We start from the raw sequence: 20,000 nt of genomic DNA, 5'->3' as shown, positions 1-20,000 counted from the left end.
TGACGTGATGGACATCATGCTAGCTCTCAGGACGTGTGGCGCGCTGCCTCTCTCAGGGTGCATTCGGGTACCACCCCACCTCCTCTTACCTCCTATTCCCCACCAACTTCCTTCATGAATCTTCATAAATACCACCGGTATAGGCTACAGCATTCCCATGTGCTGGGAGAGAGCATAGGTTTGCCATCTTGATGAAACGAGGATGGGATTTTTAACCAACGCTTTTGCAGAACGTCGAGGCACGTCGGGGTTAGCAACGGCCCCGCAAGCAAATCTACGTCCAGTATCGATAGTCACGCAAATGTAGTGCAAAAGGTCAGCTTGGAGGAACTAGCTCGAAGTAGCGGGACCGTGCAAGATCTTTACCTCCGCCACCAACGGAAGACAGAGATCAAGTTTTCACCCCTGTCTGTTTGTCTGTCTGCAAGCAGGACATCTCAAAACGTTGTGGACTGACTCGGACAAAATCTGGTGAACAGGTTGGGTGTGTGACCAGGACGTATCGATTCGATTTTGGTGAAGATCCGGATCCGAGACTTTTTCGGTGATTCTTCAACATTCAAAGACAGGGGTATAAAACAATATCTAGCACGATGTCGCAACAAGTTGTGGACGGATTGGGACCAAAAACTCGGTGGATGTGTTGGGTAGGCGAGGAGAACAAGCCGATTCGATTTTGGTACAGGTCCGAATGCACACGCAGCCTTTAGTGGGATACAAAACAAACTGTTCAGCCTGGTGAAGGTATGCGCTCTACCGAGTGCCGTTCTAGTGATGTGGTACCTGAAAACGTCGCGCAGAAGTACAGCTCGTAGGGACGAGACACAAGGAGCGGGACCTAACCGGGCAAGATCTTCAATTCTCTGTGTGCCCGCCTCGTGATCTATTATGATAAAAAGCCGGCGAGTTCTAAAAGCGCTCTTCGCTGTGTCCTACGAGACTACCAACTCTGACAGGACAAGCTGGGATGCAAAACCATGCCAGATTGCTTCTTCCTCTCCCAAGAGCAATCGATGCTCCTCCAGACTTCATCGCATCGATTGGACGAACCTGCAATCCCCGATTGCCTTCCCATTAAGGACATTTTATCCTGTCGGGAGATGAGATTGTCGTCGCCCCTGCCGAGCTGTTTTGCCCCAAGTTCTTATGGGTGCATCTTTAAATCTGCTCTCAGAGTCCAATTCAAACTTGCAGGTGTTTACGAGGGACGCCAACGACCTGACCCATGAAGACCTGCCTTTCAACCCACATTTTGCAGAGCAGAGATTCGGAAAAGCTCGTAACATGGCACTTCTTCTCCCCCACCTCCCCCGCCCCCCACATTACGTGTACCGATATAAGGAGCTCAAGCAAATGATCCGTGTTTACCTCGCTAAATATAGTGTAACTCAAACCAGGGAGATCCCAATCCATCAAAATAGAGATCACAATATATTAACACAACACGCTGGGTCGAACAGTAGCCCCCCCTTTCCACCCCCACTGCCCCTCCCCCCAACCCACAGACAGTATATATTTGTGGACCACTGGAACTCCATTTTCTTTTAACTATCACCTGTAGCAGAAACCCTCAACAAACATTTCCACCCACAACTGAGTTCAGCAACAACCCCCTTTTCACCTGCATGACGGTGACCACGTGACATGGGTTGAGCAGGTATATCAGAGTACGTGTTGAGAATTTGTATCCCATCTCCATGCCAAAGGTCAGTGATAAGAGACAGAGGAGCAGAGTGCGCACGACCTTCGGTTCACCTACAGGCGCCACCGAAGAAGTAGTCCGTGGGACCAAGTTCGCCAGCTGGCCACGAAGACCCTTCCACGCGAACCACATCTCGATGAGCGAAACGCCCACCATCAGGACGCTTTCCGCGGCTCTTTGTCCCAGGCTTAGAAAGGCCACGCAGGGGGCTCCACCGTTCCCTGGCAACGTGTGGTCCACACCCCCGTAAGCCAGGTCCAGAAAATGTTCCAGGCAAGATGCTGGAGCCGAAGCCACAGAACTACGAACATTGGGGTCGGCAGAGCATCGAGTCCCACAGGATCCGTCCATCGTCCAGTGGATCTCCAGCGTTCCCTCTGACGCCCAAAGCAACCGGTGGCATCAGAATACGCTGAGATAAGAGACAAAAGGGGGAGTGGGACAGATGGACAAAGAGATTTTCACATGAACAATGTTGGAGGATAGACAAAAATGGGGGGGGGGGAGGATTACAGGACAGTGAGCATGTTCCAATCACAAATCTATAATCTCTATCTATCCCCTTCTCTCCACCCTTCCTCCTTCCCTCATTCCTCTCGATCTCTCCACCCCCCCCCACTTCTATCTCCTCTGCCCCTCCCCTCCCCCCTTTCTTTCGCTTTTTCTTCCCCACTCCCCTGACATAAGGCATAGGGCTTCCCCATTCTCTCTCTCTCTCTCTCTCTCTCTCTCGCTCTCTCTCACTCTCTCTCTCTCTCTCTCGCTCTCTCTCACTCTCTCTCTCTCTCTCTCGCTCTCTCTCGCTCTCTCTCTCTCTCTCTCTCTCTCTCTTTCTCTCCCTCTCTCTCTCTCTCTCTCTCTCTCTCTCTCTCTCTCTCTCTCTCTCTCTCTCTCTCTCTCTCTCTCTCTCTCTCTCTCTCTCTCTCTCTCTCTCTCTCTCTCTCTCTCTCTCTCTTTCTCTCTCTTTCTCTCTCTTTCTCTCTCTTTCTCTCTCTTTCTCTCTCTTTCTCTCTCTCTCTCTCTCTCTCTCTCTCTCTCTCTCTCTCTCTCTCTCTCTCTCTCTCTCTCTCTCTCTCTCTCTCTCTCTCTCTCTCTCTCTCTCTCTCTCTCTCTCTCTCTCTCTCTCTCTCTCTCTCTCTCTCTCTCTCTCTCTCTCTCTCTCTCTCTCTCTCTCTCTCTCTCTCTCTCTCTCTCTCTCTCTCTCTCTCTCTCTCTCTCTCTCTCTCTCTCTCTCTCTCTCTCTCTCTCTCTCTCTCTCTCTCCCCCCACTCCCCTCCCCTCCCCCTTTCTCGCTCCATCCCCTCCCTTGGTCGCTCCCCCTCCCCCTCCCCCTTGCTCGCTCCCCCTCCTCCCCTCCCTTGCTTTCTCTCCCTCTCTTGCTCACTCTCTCCCCCTTCCCCTCCCTTGCTCACTCTCTCCACCCTTCCCCTCCCTTGCTCACTCTCTCCCCCTTCCCCTCCCTTGCTCACTCTCTCCCCCTTCCCCTCCCTTGCTCACTCTCTCCCCCTTCCCCTCCCTTTCTCCCCTCCCTCCCTTGCTCACTCTCTCCCCCTCCCTCCCTTGCTCCCCCTCCCTCACTTGCTCACTCTCTCTCCCCCTCCCCTCCCATGCTCCCCCTCCCCTCCCTTGCTCGTTCTCTCCCCCTCGTCTGCTCTGCCCCTCCCCCTCCCTCCCCTCCCCTGCTCGTTCTCTCCCCCCTCGTCTGCTCTTCACCTCCCCCTTTCTCATCTTTTGCTTTCTCTCCCCCATACCCAAACACTTCCCCCTCTTCTTCTGTCTCCTCTGCCCCTCCCCAATTCCTTTCGATTTCTCTCCCAGTCTTCCCCCCCCCCCACCTCTCCAAACTTCTCTTCTCTTCTCCTCTTCCCCACATTCGGTCTCTGTCCCTCCTTCCTCTCTTCTTACTTATTCCTCTCCTGTTGCTTCGTTTATAATTGCACTCAACCTCAGCTTTCCCCTCCATTCACTCGTTCAATTCCTCAGACACTCACTTCCTCACTCACTGCTTTCCCGATCGCTTTTGGCGAACTCTCCGAGCCGCCGCCGCCGCCGCCCCCTCTTCCCCAGACCACTCCACAGCACGACGCTCACGGACACGCGAACAGGGAGCGAGCGACACGGCAGCGCTTTCATAACGAGGAAGAAGAAGAAGATTGAAGGTCGAGGGCGGGGCGTGGGAGAGAACGAAACAGTCGCCTTGACAACGGAGGAGGCAGAAAAAGTAAGATGGCGAAAACGGGATGTGTTGAGAAAGGAAGGCCGGTGGCGATTCGAAGGAGGATCCGATACGAGGAGGAAGACAGTCGGTACAATGCAAAAATCAACAAATGGAGGACAGGATATTTTGATTATATTTTCTTATTTTCACCCTTTTGGCGAGCCTTGTCGATCTTCCACAGGTTGTTGGAATTTATTTTTTTTTAAACCACCAAAGCGAACCTATTTAAATGCGCATTCTGTACCTGGTTCTTCCTTTATAGTACAGGCATTTTAGCAGAAATATTTGTTCAACGTCACACAAATTGCAAACAAAAGCAAACTCAACAGATTTTGGTTCCTGGATATGTCCTCAGTGACAGAAAAAAAGTCCTAAGGGATCCTCCGGGGGGGGGGAAGTCCTGAAATCATGTAAATCCAATATGGCCGCCACCGGCTTCGGGGAAAATGTGAAAATTGTAAAGATTGATATTTTAATAAGTAAATATATGTTTTTCTGCATTCTAATTGTTTCTACTTATGGTCAGTATATCGATATACAAGAATAATTATAAAAAAGTGAAATGTATTGAGGGTAAAATAAAAAATTATAGCTTTTTTGTCCAAAAATGTCAATATTTTTTCCCTAAAAAATTGAAAGGGATTGTCCTACACTTGGGCGGCTTCCACGCAGAGATGAGTTTCCTCGGATGTATCGGACTCCTGATGGTGTCATCCGGGCTTCAAGAACTGATGGAGTTGATATATGCCCCCAATGCAGTGATTCATATGTTTAGTAGCAAGGCCATTGCCCGCGCAGTTCGCGCACACCTAATTGTTGATGCAGCCCTCAATGCCTTGCTGCTGACAAATGTGCTCAATGCGCCTCTACCATGCCTACCTGAAACATCAGACGGCAATGGGAATGAAGATCCGGACTTAGCCGAAGCAGCTGCAAGGCCGCGACATGACCAGCATACAGATCTAAGCAATAATCCAGACTTCAACGAAGCTTGTACCCTCTATGAGAAGCTGATGGCTGGGACACTGTCTGTGGAAGAAGTATGCAAGTCTGACGTCTTGAAACGAATCAAAGACCACCTTTGGAAGCATGCCGAGTCTGCAAAGATATCTTCTAGAATTTCAGCGCTCTGGGTTCAGTATATGGACATGCTAGACATTCTACGCAAATACATACATCCGGGCAGAGCGCACTGGGAACTGGGCACTACATCTACAGGCCATCCAGGAAATGCTGCCTTACCTGGCAGCCTCGGGCCACAACCTGTATGCCAAATCTGTGAGGGTGTACCTGCAGCAGATGTCTAACCTCAAAACTCAACATCCCAATGTCCAACAACGTTTTGATGAGGGGTTCCATGTGGTTCGACGAAGAGATCGCCTGTGGGCAGGTCTTTCATCTGACCTGATCATCGAACAAGTTCTGATGAGAAGTTTGAAGACCAGCGGGGGGCTCACACGAGGGCGAGGAATGACAGGGCAACAACGGCTGGTATGGCTACTATCAATGCCTGCCTGTGCAGAAATAAACCAGGCAATGCAGGAGCTCACAGGTGTGAACTACAACACTGGAGAGCAGAAGAAGCTCTTCAGTATTTACAGGAACGGAATCCGCCCAGTAGTGATCCACGTCTGAGGAACATTGCCACTGGAGTTCATGCACACCCCACCATCAACGTCGATACAGCACATGCTGTAGGAGCCAAAATATTGAAATCTATGGATGGGAAAACACCTGCCGAGTACACATTTAAGAGGAAAGACCAAGTTGTCACCCTCGGCATGAAGTCATCTGTCAAGATTGATGGAGAGCAAGTCCAGGTTGACCCACAACTCCTCTTCCAGAGACTGATCACTGTTGCACAGACAGCAGAAGAACTGGAGTTGGCCTTCAAATATGAACTGTGCAGTTATCCACCAGCCCTCTTTGATTCCTCTCTTCAGCTCCGAGAAGCACACAAGCCAGTCTTTGCTGATGCCATCTGGGATCTTCTTGGATCCGATGTCCCAGCCAATATCCCCAATGATGGGCAACAGTATGTTTTGGATGGCGGGGCACTTGTTCAACGCATTCTATGGTTTCGTGGATCTACATACAGAGACATATGCCAGCAGTACACTGATTATGTAACGAAGAAGTACGGAGATGCCATAGTCATGTTTGATGGTTATGAGCGTACCAACACGAAGGACATGACACACCAGAGACGGTCTAAAGGGAATGCTGTCACGACTGTGACATTTACAGCTGACATGCGTCTCACAATGAAGAAGGAACAGTTTCTTGCCAATAGGCAGAATAAACAGCGATTCATTTTTATGTTGAGTGAAGAGCTTCAGAAGAAGAACTGTGAGACACACCATGCCTCAGGGGATGCTGATCTCCTGATTGTACTGAAGGCCGTGCAGTCTGCTACTGTCACCAACACTGTGTTAGTTGGTGATGACACAGACCTCCTCGTCCTCCTATGCTACCATGCAAGCTTAGAATCCCATGACCTCTTCTTTTGTCCCGAGCCAAAGAAGAACACGAAGAAGTCTCACATCTGGAACATCAAGGCTACAAAGAAAATGATTGGTACAGACATATGCAAGCACACACTGTTTCTACATGCAGTTCTTGGGTGCGACACGACATCTCGTCTTCATGGGATTGGAAAGGGAGCTTCCCTCAAAAAGTTCGAAGCAAACAACACATTCCGTGAGCAGGCCAAGGTTTTTGATACATATCCAGCTTCCGTATGTGATGTGGCAGATGCAGGAGAAAAAACATTGGTGATAATCTACAACGGAAAGTCAACTGACACCCTGGACACCCTCCGGTATCAGCGGTACTGGGACAAGGTGGCTTCGAGCTCCTCTCACGTGCAACCACAGACGTTACCACCAACATCAGAAGCAGCAAAGTATCACAGCCTGCGCGTGTATCTGCAAGTCCAAGAACGGAAGGGATGTGCAGATGAACTTCTTCTGACAGACTGGGGTTGGCAGAAGTGTGACGAGGGTTTTGTGCCACTTCAGACATCAATAGCTCCAGCTCCTGAAAAGATGTTACGTGTCATTAGGTGCAACTGCCAGGCTGAATGTAGTACCATGAGATGCACATGCAAGAAGCACAACATTGAGTGTACTCAAGCTTGTGGAAACTGCAGGGGCTCTGGCTGCACAAACACTCCATGTGACAATGACGAGGATGATGACGACATTGTCGAGTTTTAACTTTAATACGCTTGATTTTTCTCAACATGTATAGTAAGTTTATAATGGATGATGTTTCTGAGTTTAATGCGAATTTTCATTTTCATTTCGAAACCTTTGTCAGGCAGATGTGATTGCCCCGAGTGGAATTGTGAATTTTGTCATGTTTCAATTATTTACATAATTATATTGTATTGCCATAGTCAACTGACACCCTGGACACCCATAGACTTGATTTCTTCTTGTGTCTTCAACGTTTCTTATTTTTTTTTGGTCCAGGAGCCAAAATCAGTATTAGGTAAAAAAAAAAATTTTCGGGAAAAAAAGCTATAATTTTTTATTTTACCCTCAATACATTTCACTTTTTTTATAATCATTCTTGTATATCGATATACTGACCATAAGTAGAAACAATTAGAATGCAGAAAAACATATTTACATATTAAAATATCAATCTTTACAATTTTCTCATTTTCCCCGAAGCCGGGTGGCGGCCATATTGGATTTACATGATTTCAGGACTTTCCCCCCCCCCCCCCGGAAGATCCCTTAGGACCTTTTTTCTGTCACTGAGGACATATCCAGGAATCAAAATCTGTTGAGTTTGCTTTTGTTGCAATTTGTGTGAGGTCATCCGACATTTTGCCTGTACTATTAATCGATATATTTTACTCACCAAGCTTCAGCTTCGCTCTTTCCGGGCAGATACTTCAGATTTATCATCCACGCTTCTTCTTCTTCTTCATAATATATATGCATCACTTCTTTTTTCTCATCGAGAACGTCATTCCAGGAGGCTTATGGAATGGCGCATCGTCAGGTGGTCAGTCAGCCAGTTCGTCAGTCAGTCCGTCAGTCCGTCACTCCATCCGTCCATCAGTCAGTCAGTCCGTCCACAAATACTTTCAACTTCTTTGAAACTACACATAAGATTTTAGTGAAATTTGACCACGACCTTCATCACCCATGATGAACCAAAGTTTGTTGAGGACGTTAAAAAAAAAATCCATCGGTATTTACTTTCTTCTCCGTTACATATTTTGTGGGTCATCCACACACCTACCAGTGGTTCCCTGGTGATCTTATCCAGCCGCTACCGGGTGAGCACCCAGGGGTGTTGTTCCTATGTTTCTGTATACATGATCGAGGCTCATGGAAGAGCTCGAGCAGAATGGAAGGTACGAAAATTGGAGAGGTGGAAACACCAACAACAGAGTGGAAGTGAGAGTGAGATCAAAGGGAATGGGGGTGAACAAGCTGCACACAAGATGAATGAAACACAGCAAGAAGAGGAAGGTGGGCTCAAACAGAAAAGGAACAAAGCAACCGACAACAAACAAGGAGATCGGGGAAAGGGGTTGGGGAATCAAAACAACCTGGAGAAAGGGAGTACTTGGCGATGGGGTCATTTTGGGGTTCAAGAGATCATGAGTATGGATGGGGGATGACCTGAGGTCGAGGTGAACAGCCGTCTTGAAGCCCTGGAGGGAACAATGGGACTGAACAGACTGGGGAAGTTGATTCCACAGGTGACAGAAAAGAGGAACAAATTGAGTGCAGGTGAGCCTGGGTTTGGGGAGTTTAACAAGATGGTTATGGCTGATTGTTTACACCATGAAGAAACCTGGAAGGGATGGAACCACAACAAAAAGCGGGCAGAGGGTGCAAGACCATGAAGGAGGTGGTGGAAGAGAATACAGAGATGCCACCGAGCTGCCTGCAATGTGAGAGTAACAGGCCGAGACACTCAGCTTCTTCGCGGGAGATCCCAATGATGTTGAAGGTCTTGCTTCCCACGGAATCAAGAAGCGCAAGATGTGAAGCAGGGGTGACAAGCCAGAGGGGAGAGCAGTACTCCTTCAATTTGCTCATTTAATTTATAATTAGGCTAATTTGTACTTCACGAAGGACACCGTGGGATCTTTGACATCCACCAACTAAAGCAAGGACTATTTCCCAGGAACACGTGGTTTAGACCCATGGACTCTTCCCAACCCATCCACCAAGTTTTGTCCGAATTCGTCCACAACTTGTTGAGATATCATGCCGTATATTGTTTCTGACCGCGTCTCTCAACGGTGAAGAATCACTGAAAGAATTCTAGGATATAGATCCGTCCGGATCGTCACCAAAATCGAATCATCTCGGCCTTGTTATATACCCAACCCGGGGAGTGTTCCATTTGCAATTGGGTTGCAGAGCGCTCGCCAAGTGCCTTGAACACTCAAGTAAACACTCCATTTGAAACTGTTGATACGGAACGACTGGCTTGGCAAGCGCTCGGTAACTGAACACACCCCTGGACTAGTCTATACAGTATGTACCAAAAAGGAGCCGTGCGTCTGTCTGTGTGTGCATGTGTGCATGCCAGTTACAGCCCTCTCTATACCTTGAGACCCATAGACACCCGAAGACCCCTTAATACCCTAAAACTGCTTAGAACCTTAAGACCCTGAAGACCCACAACACCCCCTAAGACCCTTATGACCCCCAAGACCTTTAATACCACCAAGACCATGAAACCCCCCCCCCCCCAAGATCCTCAAGATTCCAATACCCTGAAGATCCATAATACCCCTAAGGCCCTTGAAACCTTTTATAACCATAAGACTCTAGACACACCCCTTGACTAAAACCCCTAAGACCGTTTACGACCCCAAATACCTTATTTTAAAAATATACATTTTTCATTGAAATTTGCCCGAAACAAGGCTGCGAGCCACTAAATGTAAAGGGCTACAGAAAAAAAGAAGAGGAAAAACTAGCAAAACCTTCATATAGTCCTAAACAAGGAAACCTCTTCACAGGACCACTGTGCTGGAGGGGGTCACAAGGCCAGGTGGAAACATAAATTTTCCTATCCCCATTGGGTGTTTTACTGGATGGCAGTTGGCTCCCAAAGGGTGCTCATCTGTCCTTTGTCAGGTATTGTTTTTAGTCCTGGCAGGGTGTCACGGTCACCCTCCCCACTAGCAGAGTCAGTGAGGGGTGTCAGTTTCGTCACCGACAACCCGACCATGCGGCAGGTAGTACTGGATTACATGTTACCAGTGGCAGTCCCAAAACACTGACCTGACTCCAAGGTCAGTCTTTTGGGACTGCCACTGACAACTTTAAAATCCTGAAGACCCTTATGACCCCCCAAGACCCTTTAAGACACCCAGGGACCTTTATAACCCTAAGACACTGAAGACCCTTAAAACCCCTAAACCCTTCAATCCCCAAAGACCAATAAGAACCCAAAGACCCTTTAGACTCCAAAAGACCCTTCATAAGCCAAAGACCCTTTACACCCCGAACACCCTTGAAGACCCCTAATACGCTTAAAACCCTTGACACCCATACCACTCTCAAGACCCTATAAGACCAATTAAGACCCATAAGACCATTTATAACCCCAAGAGCCTTTCAACCCCGAAAACCCTCTTGACCCTTTCAACTTTTAAGACCCTTGAGACCCATTGTAACCCGAGGACCTTTTTAGACCCTGAAGACCCTTTACATCCCAAAAACCTTTTAAGACCATGCAGATCCTATATACCTCATTATAACCCCTTGACCCCAAACATCTGTCTGAGGGCCTTCTGCAGTAACACTTGAAGGTCACCAGCCATAATCAAAAGGCCCCCCATTTGTAAATTGCCTCAGTAGTAATCGAAGAGGGCACAAAATGGAATGAATTCATTATGTTCTCGTGGATCAGACATTATGTAGCGGAAGTATGCACTCGACCCAGCGCCCTTCTAGTTTTTTCTGGATTTTTTTTTTAGGTTCGGCTCATTTTGGTTGTTAGCATAGCGAAATATTCCACGTGACAAAGAGAAGAGTCCCACTTGGCAAGAACAGCTGAAGGAATCGAAGTCAAACTTGGTGCAGTACGATGAAACATAATGATGTAAAGATGAATTGATTCGATTATGGGGTCAAGAGGTCCTGTTAGGAAAAATTTCTGTTACCGTGCTAAATTGTGAACCAGTGATGGGATTTTGATCAAACTTGGTAGGGGTATATATTATGATGCAAAGATGAACCGATTACATTTTGGTATGACGAGGGTAAAGGTCAGAGGTCATGCCAGGTAAAAATGTGACACTTGAGAACATCTAAAGGGATTTCAATCAAATTTGGTGCAAGTACTTTTCGCTCTCATACGAGCCTGAACAATGTATACAAAAAAAAACAACAGAAAAAAGTACAGTGCTTATAGAAAGTCGACACCCCCTTTCAAAATTTTCATCTTTTGTTGCCTTATAGCCAGGAATTAAATTGCCTTAAATCAGACTTTTTCCACCTTTATTAACACATCGTCACCCACAACTTCCAAGTCAGGCCAGGTCAGGTATGGGAGCATGCACCGGAGCAGTGCGTCGCTGCGTCCACTTTCCACTGGGACTCCAGGGGCCTCCATCTGGCCATCCCCCAGGCAGATGCCGACGCCATCCCCATCTCCTTGAGATGCCGATAAAACTGCTGCAACCTCGAGGCACGAGGTCGGCCCATTGGCCTCCTCCACTTATGAGGCTCCCTCGCTGAAAGGATCTGGTGAGCAGGATCAGCGTCAGGAAAACGAGCCACATGTCCATACAGCCGCAGCTGATGCTCACGGACTATGCAAGTAACAAATCTCATTTGAGTCTCTCTCAGCAACTGCTCGTTGGACACAAAGTCTGACCAATGATAGCCAAAGATTCTCCGAAGAAACATGGTACCAAAGAAAACAAGTCTCCATCTCAGATCCCTGGACAGAGTCCAAGTCTCACATCAACAGAGAAAGAATGGTAGCACCAAGGACCTGAAGACTCGGACTTCGTCCTCCTGCACAGGTACCGACAGCACCACACCCCATGATCCAGTGAATCCATGACTCCCCAGGCCTGACCCAGACGTTTATTTACCTCTGGCTCACAGCCAGCAGAGACAAGAATATCACTGCCAAGGTAAGTGAATCTCTCCGTAACCTCAACATCCTCACTACAAACAGGTACAGACAAGATAGCAGCATCCAAGATGTCATTGAAAGCCTGGATCTTAGTTTTGACCCAGCAAACCCGTAATCCCAGCAGCTCCGACTCCTAATTCAACACCTCCAGGGCCCCCAAAAGGATATCCAGAGTCTCCGCAAAGACGACTGCATCATCTACAAAATCAAGGTCAGAGATCTTGACATTCCCAAACAATGCACTGCAGCTTGATCTCTCAGACATCTTCCCCAGAATCCAGTCCATTCAAGCACTGAAAAGGGTAGGGGCCAGTACACACCCCTGATGAACACCAGCAACAACTGAAATCTAAGTGGGAGATGGTATCACCACATCTCACAGCACTCTCAATACCAAAGTATTGTTCAGACATCAGTTTGATCAGTTTAGGTGGCACTCCACAAAGACCAAGAATCCTCCAGAGAGGGCATCCTGATTCACTGAATCGAACACTTTGCAGAGATCAACGTGGGCTTCAAGCAGCCCCTGTCGAAAATCTCGTCTGTGTTTGGTGTGGACCCAAAGGGCAAGGATACGGTCAAACGTTGACCTATTTGGTGTAAAGCCTGACTGCTCTGGACGCTGGTGCTCAAGCAGATGGTGGTGCACACTATCAAGAATTATCCGAGCAAAGAACTTGCTTGGCACTGAGAGCAGCGTCAACCCTCGTAGTTCTTGCGGTCTTGGCGATCACCCTTCCCTTTCCAGAGAGGGACAACAAGGCCCCTCTTCCAGTCAGTTGGCATGATGCCTGTGTTCCAAGCAGAGCACAGAACTGCAGGCAACGACATGAGTGCTGCATTTACACCAGCCTTGAGAATTTCAGTATGGACACCACAGATCCAAGGAGCTTTACCCCATTTCAAACAGTTCATCACAGCCCGTGTTTCCACAAATGAAGGTGGATCAACAATAGAGATAGTAACACCCCTGACATCCAACTTAACAGCTGATGGATCACCCAGGTGCAGTCGCTCAAAGTAACCGGCCCAGCGGGCCTTCATTTCGGACTCCTCTGTCAAGAGCCCACAACCCTCCGCTCTAACTGCAGTACACCAAGGGATGGGCTTGGATGAACGCAATGCGCGAATTCCCCTGTAAGCAGGACGAGAATCACCTGACTCCAGGTGATGCTGTTCCCCCTCACAGATTCCTCACACATAGGTCTCTTTGTCCACCCTCAATGCACATCCAGTTTTATTCAACTCCCTGAACAGCTCAGCTCTGCCATTAAGCCTGGCCCTGCGACTCTGGTCAATGGTATGCAGTGTCCCTTGAGAGACAAAATTCTTCTTCTCCCTCCGATGAGTTCCAAGACCTCCAACAACAACATCAAGGATGGTGGTCTTGAAGGCACTCCACAACTCTTCAGGATTCTCCAAAGCACTCAGACCACCAAAATCCCCACTCAGCCTGTTCGCAAACTCCTCAGCTACCCTATCATCCTTGAGTTTGCCAACATCCAGCCCAGGCTCGGATGGTACCATTCTCACAGATTTAATCTGCAACTTCAGAGTTGCTACCACAAGCCTGTGGTCAGGATTGAGGAACTGAGCAATCTTGGTCGACCCTGCAGTCATGGATCATCCTCCAGCGACCATCAACGAGCACATGGTGAATCTCCTGTGCCACACCACCAGCATTGGAACACCAAGTCCAGCGATGAGCCTGTGTGCACTGAACCCATGAACCAGCCACCCTAAGTCCATGACTTCATGCAAAGTCAAGAAACAGTGCTATTCTGGTTCACAGTTCCAGACCCATGGGGACTAACACATGTCTCATAACCATCCCTTTCAGTTCCAGTCAATGCATTGAAATTCCCCAAGACTAAAAGAGTATCTCGACTGGGACACTGATCAACTGCAGACTCAAGTGTGGCATAGAATACATCCTTCACGGTGAGATCACTCGCCTCAGTTGGAGCATCTTCAGAGACCAGGGAAACGACACCCACACAAGGAGTGATGAATCTTTCATCTCATAATACACTCGTTGACCGGTGTTACCTCAATTATCATTGGAGTGAGCTTATTGGACACAGCTACAGCAACTCTTTGGGCATGGTAACCACCAGAGCGACCCGACCAATAGTAGGTGTAACCACCTGCCGTGATCTTGCTACAATCTGCCACCATGAACCTCAGAGAGGGCTGCAATACCGATGTTCAAACGCTTGAGGTCAGTTGATAACAGAGATAGGTGATCATCATCTCTTCGGGATAGGACCTTCCAGGCACCCACCCGAAGGGAGTGTCTCAAGTTAACCCAAGGAGACTGCTGTCTGGTGGACGACACTTTAGCACCACCCCGACACACACTACAGTAATCCAACTCAGGGAGATTACCCCATGTTTTTCCTCCTATCATCAAAGAGTGGGGGTCCCGAAGGCTTTGCCCCAATCCCGTCATCCGGTGAGCTGCCTTGAGGAGGACTGCTGCACAGGAGCTACTCCCATGGAGTGCGTTTTCAATTTTCTTTGTGTTCTTCTTGTGTTTTGCATGCAACGACATGAGTTTCACAACTTCCAAGTGAAAAATAAATTGTACACATTTCAGAAAATTAATTAAAAATACAAAACTAGAATATCTTGGTTGTATAAGTGTCCACCCCCCCCCCCCCCCCGAGTTAATACTTGGTGGAAGCACCTTTATCAGCAATTACACCTGTGAATCTGTTGGGATAGATCTCTACCAACTCTGTACACCTTCATTAGGCAATATTCGCCCATTCTTCTGTACAAAACTGTTCAGGCTCAGTAAAGTTGTGTGGGGAGTGTTGATGGACAGCAGTCTTCAAGTCATGCCACAAATTTTCAATTGGATTTAGGTCGGGCCTCTGACTGGGCCACTCAAGGGCATTCATCTTCCTGTTCCCGAGCCACTCCAGTGTAGTTCTGGTTGTGTGCTTCAGGTTGTTGTCTTGATGAAAGGTGAACTTCCGTCCCAATTTCAGTTTTCTTGCAGAGGGCAGCAGGTTTTCCTCTGGGATTTTTCTGTATTTTGCTCGATCCATTTTCCCTTCTATCCTGACAAGTGCCCCAGTCCCTGCTGATGAGAAACATCCCCATAACATAATGCTGCCACCACCATGATTCGCAGTGGGGATGGTGTTCTTTGGGAAACATAATGTTTTGCATTTAGGCCCAAAAGTTCCATCTTGGTTTCGTGAGACCATAAAACTTTTTGCCACGTGGCTTCAGAATCTCTGGAGTGTTTTGTTGCCACCTCAAATAGGACTCAAGGTGGGATTTTCTCGGTAATGGCTTCCTTCTTGCCACGCAGGCCAGACTTGTGGAGTGCTTGGGATATTGTTGTCCCATGCACACAGTGACCAGTCTTTACCATAAAGGCCTGTAGCTGTTTCAATGTTGCCATTGGCCTCTTGGTGGCCTCTCTGATCAGTCTCCTCCTAGATTGGTCATCCAGTTTTGGAGTGATGGCCTGATCGAGGCAGGGTCTTGGTGGTACCACACACCTTCCACTTCTTAATGATCGTCTTGACTGTGCTGCAAGGGATATTCAAGGCCTTTGAAATATTTTAAACCCATCCCCTGATCTGTACCTTTCCACAACTTTATCCCAGAGGTCTTTTGCAAACTCCTTGGTGCTCATGGTTGAGTCTTTGCTGTGACATGCACTACCCGGCAGAGGAAACCTCCAGGAGCAGCTGATTTTATTCTGAAATAATCAGAATCACGAGAATTTAACACACGTGGGGGCCAATTAACTTGGTGTGTGATTTTGAAGGTGGTTGGTGACACCTGACATAATTTACAATTCCTATTATAAGAGGGGTGGACACTTATCCAACCAAGATATTCTAGTTTTGTATTTTTAATTAACTTTCTGACATTTGTAGAAATTGTTTTTCATTTGGAAGTTGTGGGTTACGATGTGTAAATAAAGGGGGAAAAAGTCGAATTTAATGCAATTTAATTCCAGGCGAGAAGGCAACAAAAGGTGAAAATTTTGAAAGGGGTGTGGACTGTCTATAGGCACTCCATGTATAACAATGTAAAGATGAAGTGATTACAATTTTTTGGTCAAGAGGTTAGAGGTTATGTTAAGAAATTTAATTGATTCTTCACCATTGAGAGAGTCTGGTGTTGACTTAGCGGTTAGGGTGGTGGCTTGGGACCCTAGGGTCCTGAGTTTGAGTCCCGTTGGCCACTGAATTAACACCAGGGGGTTGACTCAGCCTGTCATCCTTCTGAGGTCGGTGAAATGAGCACCAGTATACTGGTAGTAGGGGCACTGCATCAGCGGCATACCTGTGCCCCCAACCAATGATGCAACCAGCAGCCAAAAAGGCAGCGCACGATGGGAACCATTGAGATTGGGCCTAAAAAAAACATGAGTTGGGTCAGTGACAAGACCAATCTGATCAAATATTTGTTTCGGGTCCGGATGTAGATCCAGCATATCAGTGGATACAAAACGGAAACTGTTCAGCCTGGCAGAGGTTGGAACTGCACCGAGTGCTGTTCGAGTTTTCTGATGGTTTTCAGATGTTCACACATACACACACGCGCACGCACGCACGCACACACACACACACACACACACACACACACACACACACACACACACACACACACACACACACACACACACGGAAAGGTGCTATTCCTCCATGAGGTTGAATTGTTTTTTCCTCTCTAATGATGTGTTTTTCCTCCATGGTAATGTGTGTTTTCTCCATGGTGATGTGTGTTTTCTCCATGGTGATGTGTTCCCTCCATGATGATGTGTGTTTTCTCCATGATGATGTTTTTCCTCCATGATGATGTGTTTCCTCCACGGTGATGTGTTTTTCCTCCATGGTGATGTGTTTTTCCTCCATGATGATGTGTTTTTACTCCATGATGATGTGTTTCTCCTCCATGGTGACGTGTTTTTCCTCCATGATGTGTTTCTTCCATGATGATGTGTTTTTCTCCATGATGATGTGCTTTTCCTCCATGATGATGTGTTTTTCCTCCATGAAGATGAGTTTTTCTCCAAGATGTGTTTTTCTCCATGATATGTTTTTCTCCATGATGATGTGTTTTTCTCCATGCTGATGTATTTTTCCTCCATGGTGATGTGTTTTTCCTCCATGATGATGTGTTTTTCTCCATGATGATGTGTTTTTCCTCCATGATGATGTGTTTTTCTCCAGGATGATGTGTTTTTCTCCATGATGTGTTTTTCTACATGATGATGTGTTTTTCTCCATGATGATGTGTTTTCCTCCATGATGATTTGTTTTTCTCCATGATGATGTGTTTTTCCTCAATTATGATGTGTTTCTCTTCCATGATGATGTGTTTTTCTCCATGATGATGTGTTTTTCTCCATGATGATGTGTTTTTCCTCCATGGTGATGTGTTTTTCTCCATGATGATGTGTTTTTTCCCATGATGATGTTTTTCCTCCATGATGATGTATTTTCTCCATGCTGATGTGTTTTTCCTCCATGATGATGTTTTTCCTCCATGATGATGTGTTTTTCACCATGCTGATGTGTTTTTCCTCCATGATGATGTATTTTTCCTCCATGATGATGTGTTTTTCCTCCATGATGATGTGTTTTTTCTCCATGATGATGTGTTTTTCCTCCATGATGATGTGTTTTTCTCCATGATGTGTTTTTCTCCATGATGATGTGTTTTTCCTCCATGGTGATGTGTTTTTCCTCCATAATGATGTGTTTTTCTCCATGATGATGTATTTTTCCTCAATGGTGATGTGTTTCTCCTCCATGATGATGTGTTTTTCCTCAATGATGATGTGTTTCTCCTCCATGATGATGTGTTTTTCTCCATGATGATGTGTTTCTCCTCCATGATGATGTGTTTTTCTCCATGATGATGTGTTTTTGTCCATGCTGATGTGTTTTTCCTACATGGTGATGGGTTTTTCCTCCATGATGATGTGTTTTTCTCCATGCTGATGTGTTTTTCCGACATGGTGATGGGTTTTTCCTCCATGATGATATGTTTTTCTCCATGATGATTTGTTTTTCCTCGATGATGATGTGTTTTTCCCCATGATTATGTTTTTCCTCCATGATGATGTGTTTTTCTCCATGATGATGTGTTTTTCTCCATGATGATGTTTTTTCCTCCATGATGATGTGTTTTTCCCCATGATGATGTTTTTCCTCCATGATGATGTATTTTTCTCCATGCTGATGTGTTTTTCCTCCATGATGATATGTTTTTCCTCCATGATGATATGTTTTTCCTCCATGATGATGTGTTTTTCCTCCACGATGATGTGTTTTTCCTCCACGATGATTTGTTTCTCCTCCATGTTGATGTGTTTTTCCTCCACGATGATGTGTTTTTCCCCATGATGTTTTTCCTCCATGATGATGTATTTTTCTCCATGCTGAAGTGTTTTTCCACCATGCTGAAGTGTTTTTCCTCCATGATGATATGTTTTTCCTCCATGATGATGTGTTTTTCATCCATGATGATGTGTTTTTCCCCATGATGTGTTTTCCTCCATGATGATGTGTTTTTCCTCCATGATGATGTGTTTTTCCTCCACGATGATGTGTTTTTCCTCCACGATGATTTGTTTTTCCTCCATGATGATTTATTTTTCTCCATGCTTATGTTTTTCCTCCATGGTGATGTGTTTTTCCTCCATGATTATGTTTTTCCTCCACGATGATGTGTTTTTCCTCCACGATTATTTGTTTCTCCTCCATGGTGATGTGTTTTTCCTCCACAATGATGTGTTTTTCCCCATGATATTTTTCCTCCATGATGATGTATTTTTCTCCATACTGATGTGTTTTTCCTCCATGATGATATGTTTTTCCTCCATGATGATGTGTTTTTCCTCCATGATGATGTGTTTTTCCTCCACGATGATGTGTTTTTCCTCCACGATGATTTGTTTTTCCTCCATGATGATTTATTTTTCTCCATGCTGATGTGGTTTTCCTCCATGATGTGTTTTTCCTCCATGATGATATGTTTTTCCTCCATGATGATGTGTTTTTCCTCCATGATGACATTTTTCTCCACGGTGATGTCTTTTTACTCCATGATGATGTGTTTCCTCCATGTTCATGTGTTTTTCTCCATGATGATGTGTATTTCCTCCATGATGATGTGTTTTTCCTCCATGATGTGTTTTTCTCCATGATGATGTGTTTTTCCTCCATGGTGATGTGTTTTTCCTCCATAATGATGTGTTTTTCTCCATGATGATTTGTTTTTCCTCAATGATGATGTGTTTCTCCTCCATGATGATGTGTTTTTCCTCAATGATGATGTGTTTCTCCTCCATGATGATGTGTTTTTCTTCATGATGATGTGTTTTTCTCCATGATGATGTGTTTTTCTCCATGCTGATGTGTTTTTCCGACATGGTGATGGGTTTTTCCTCCATGATGATATGTTTTTCTCCATGATGATGTGTTTTTCCCCATGATTATGTTTTTCCTCCATGATAATGTGTTTTTCCTCCATGATGATGTGTTTTTCCCCATGATTATGTTTTTCCTCCATGATGATGTGTTTTTCTCCATGATGATGTGTTTTTCTCCATGATGATGTTTTTTCCTCCATGATGATGTGTTTTTCCCCATGATGATGTATTTTTCTCCATGCTGATGTGTTTTTCCTCCATGATGATATGTTTTTCCTCCATGATGATATGTTTTCCCTCCATGATGATGTGTTTTTCTTCCACGATGATGTGTTTTTCCTCCACGATGATTTGTTTCTACTCCATGGTGATGTGTTTTTCCTCCACGATGATGTGTTTTTCCCCATGATGTTTTTCCTCCATGATGATGTATTTTTCTCCATGCTGAAGTGTTTTTCCTCCATGATGATATGTTTTTCCTCCATGATGATGTTTTTCCTCCATGATGATGTGTTTTTCCCCATTATGTGTTT

General features: G+C 46.1%; 1 protein-coding gene across 5 annotated transcripts in view; it reads right to left on the bottom strand.

The window, feature by feature from the left end:
- Nucleotides 1-3,858, bottom strand: part of TMEM164 (transmembrane protein 164) — an 18,580-nt gene extending 14,722 nt beyond the window's left edge. For 3 of the 5 annotated variants that reach the window (XR_015052856.1, XM_085862141.1, XM_085862143.1), the window contains exons 1-2: nucleotides 3,706-3,858; nucleotides 1,622-2,114 (exon numbers count right to left, since the gene is read on the bottom strand). Coding sequence is in view for 4 of the 5 variants with exons in the window: in XM_085862141.1 (XP_085718267.1) it covers nucleotides 1,622-2,053 (432 nt within the window). In the remaining variant the exon portion in view is untranslated. Of the gene's footprint in view, nucleotides 1-1,621; nucleotides 2,115-3,693 lie in introns of all 5 variants that reach the window. The other 2 variants (XM_085862144.1, XM_085862142.1) reach the window with 2 other exon arrangements.
- Nucleotides 3,859-20,000: the final 16,142 nt, after the last annotated feature.

This window comes from Eptatretus burgeri, chromosome 17, assembly GCF_056783735.1.
Source record: "Eptatretus burgeri isolate ZD-2024b chromosome 17, Ebu_testis_v1, whole genome shotgun sequence".
NCBI classification, from domain to species: Eukaryota; Metazoa; Chordata; class Myxini; order Myxiniformes; family Myxinidae; genus Eptatretus; species Eptatretus burgeri.
Note: the sequence above shows the minus strand (reverse complement) of the source record. Positions and strands in the feature narration are given on the sequence as shown.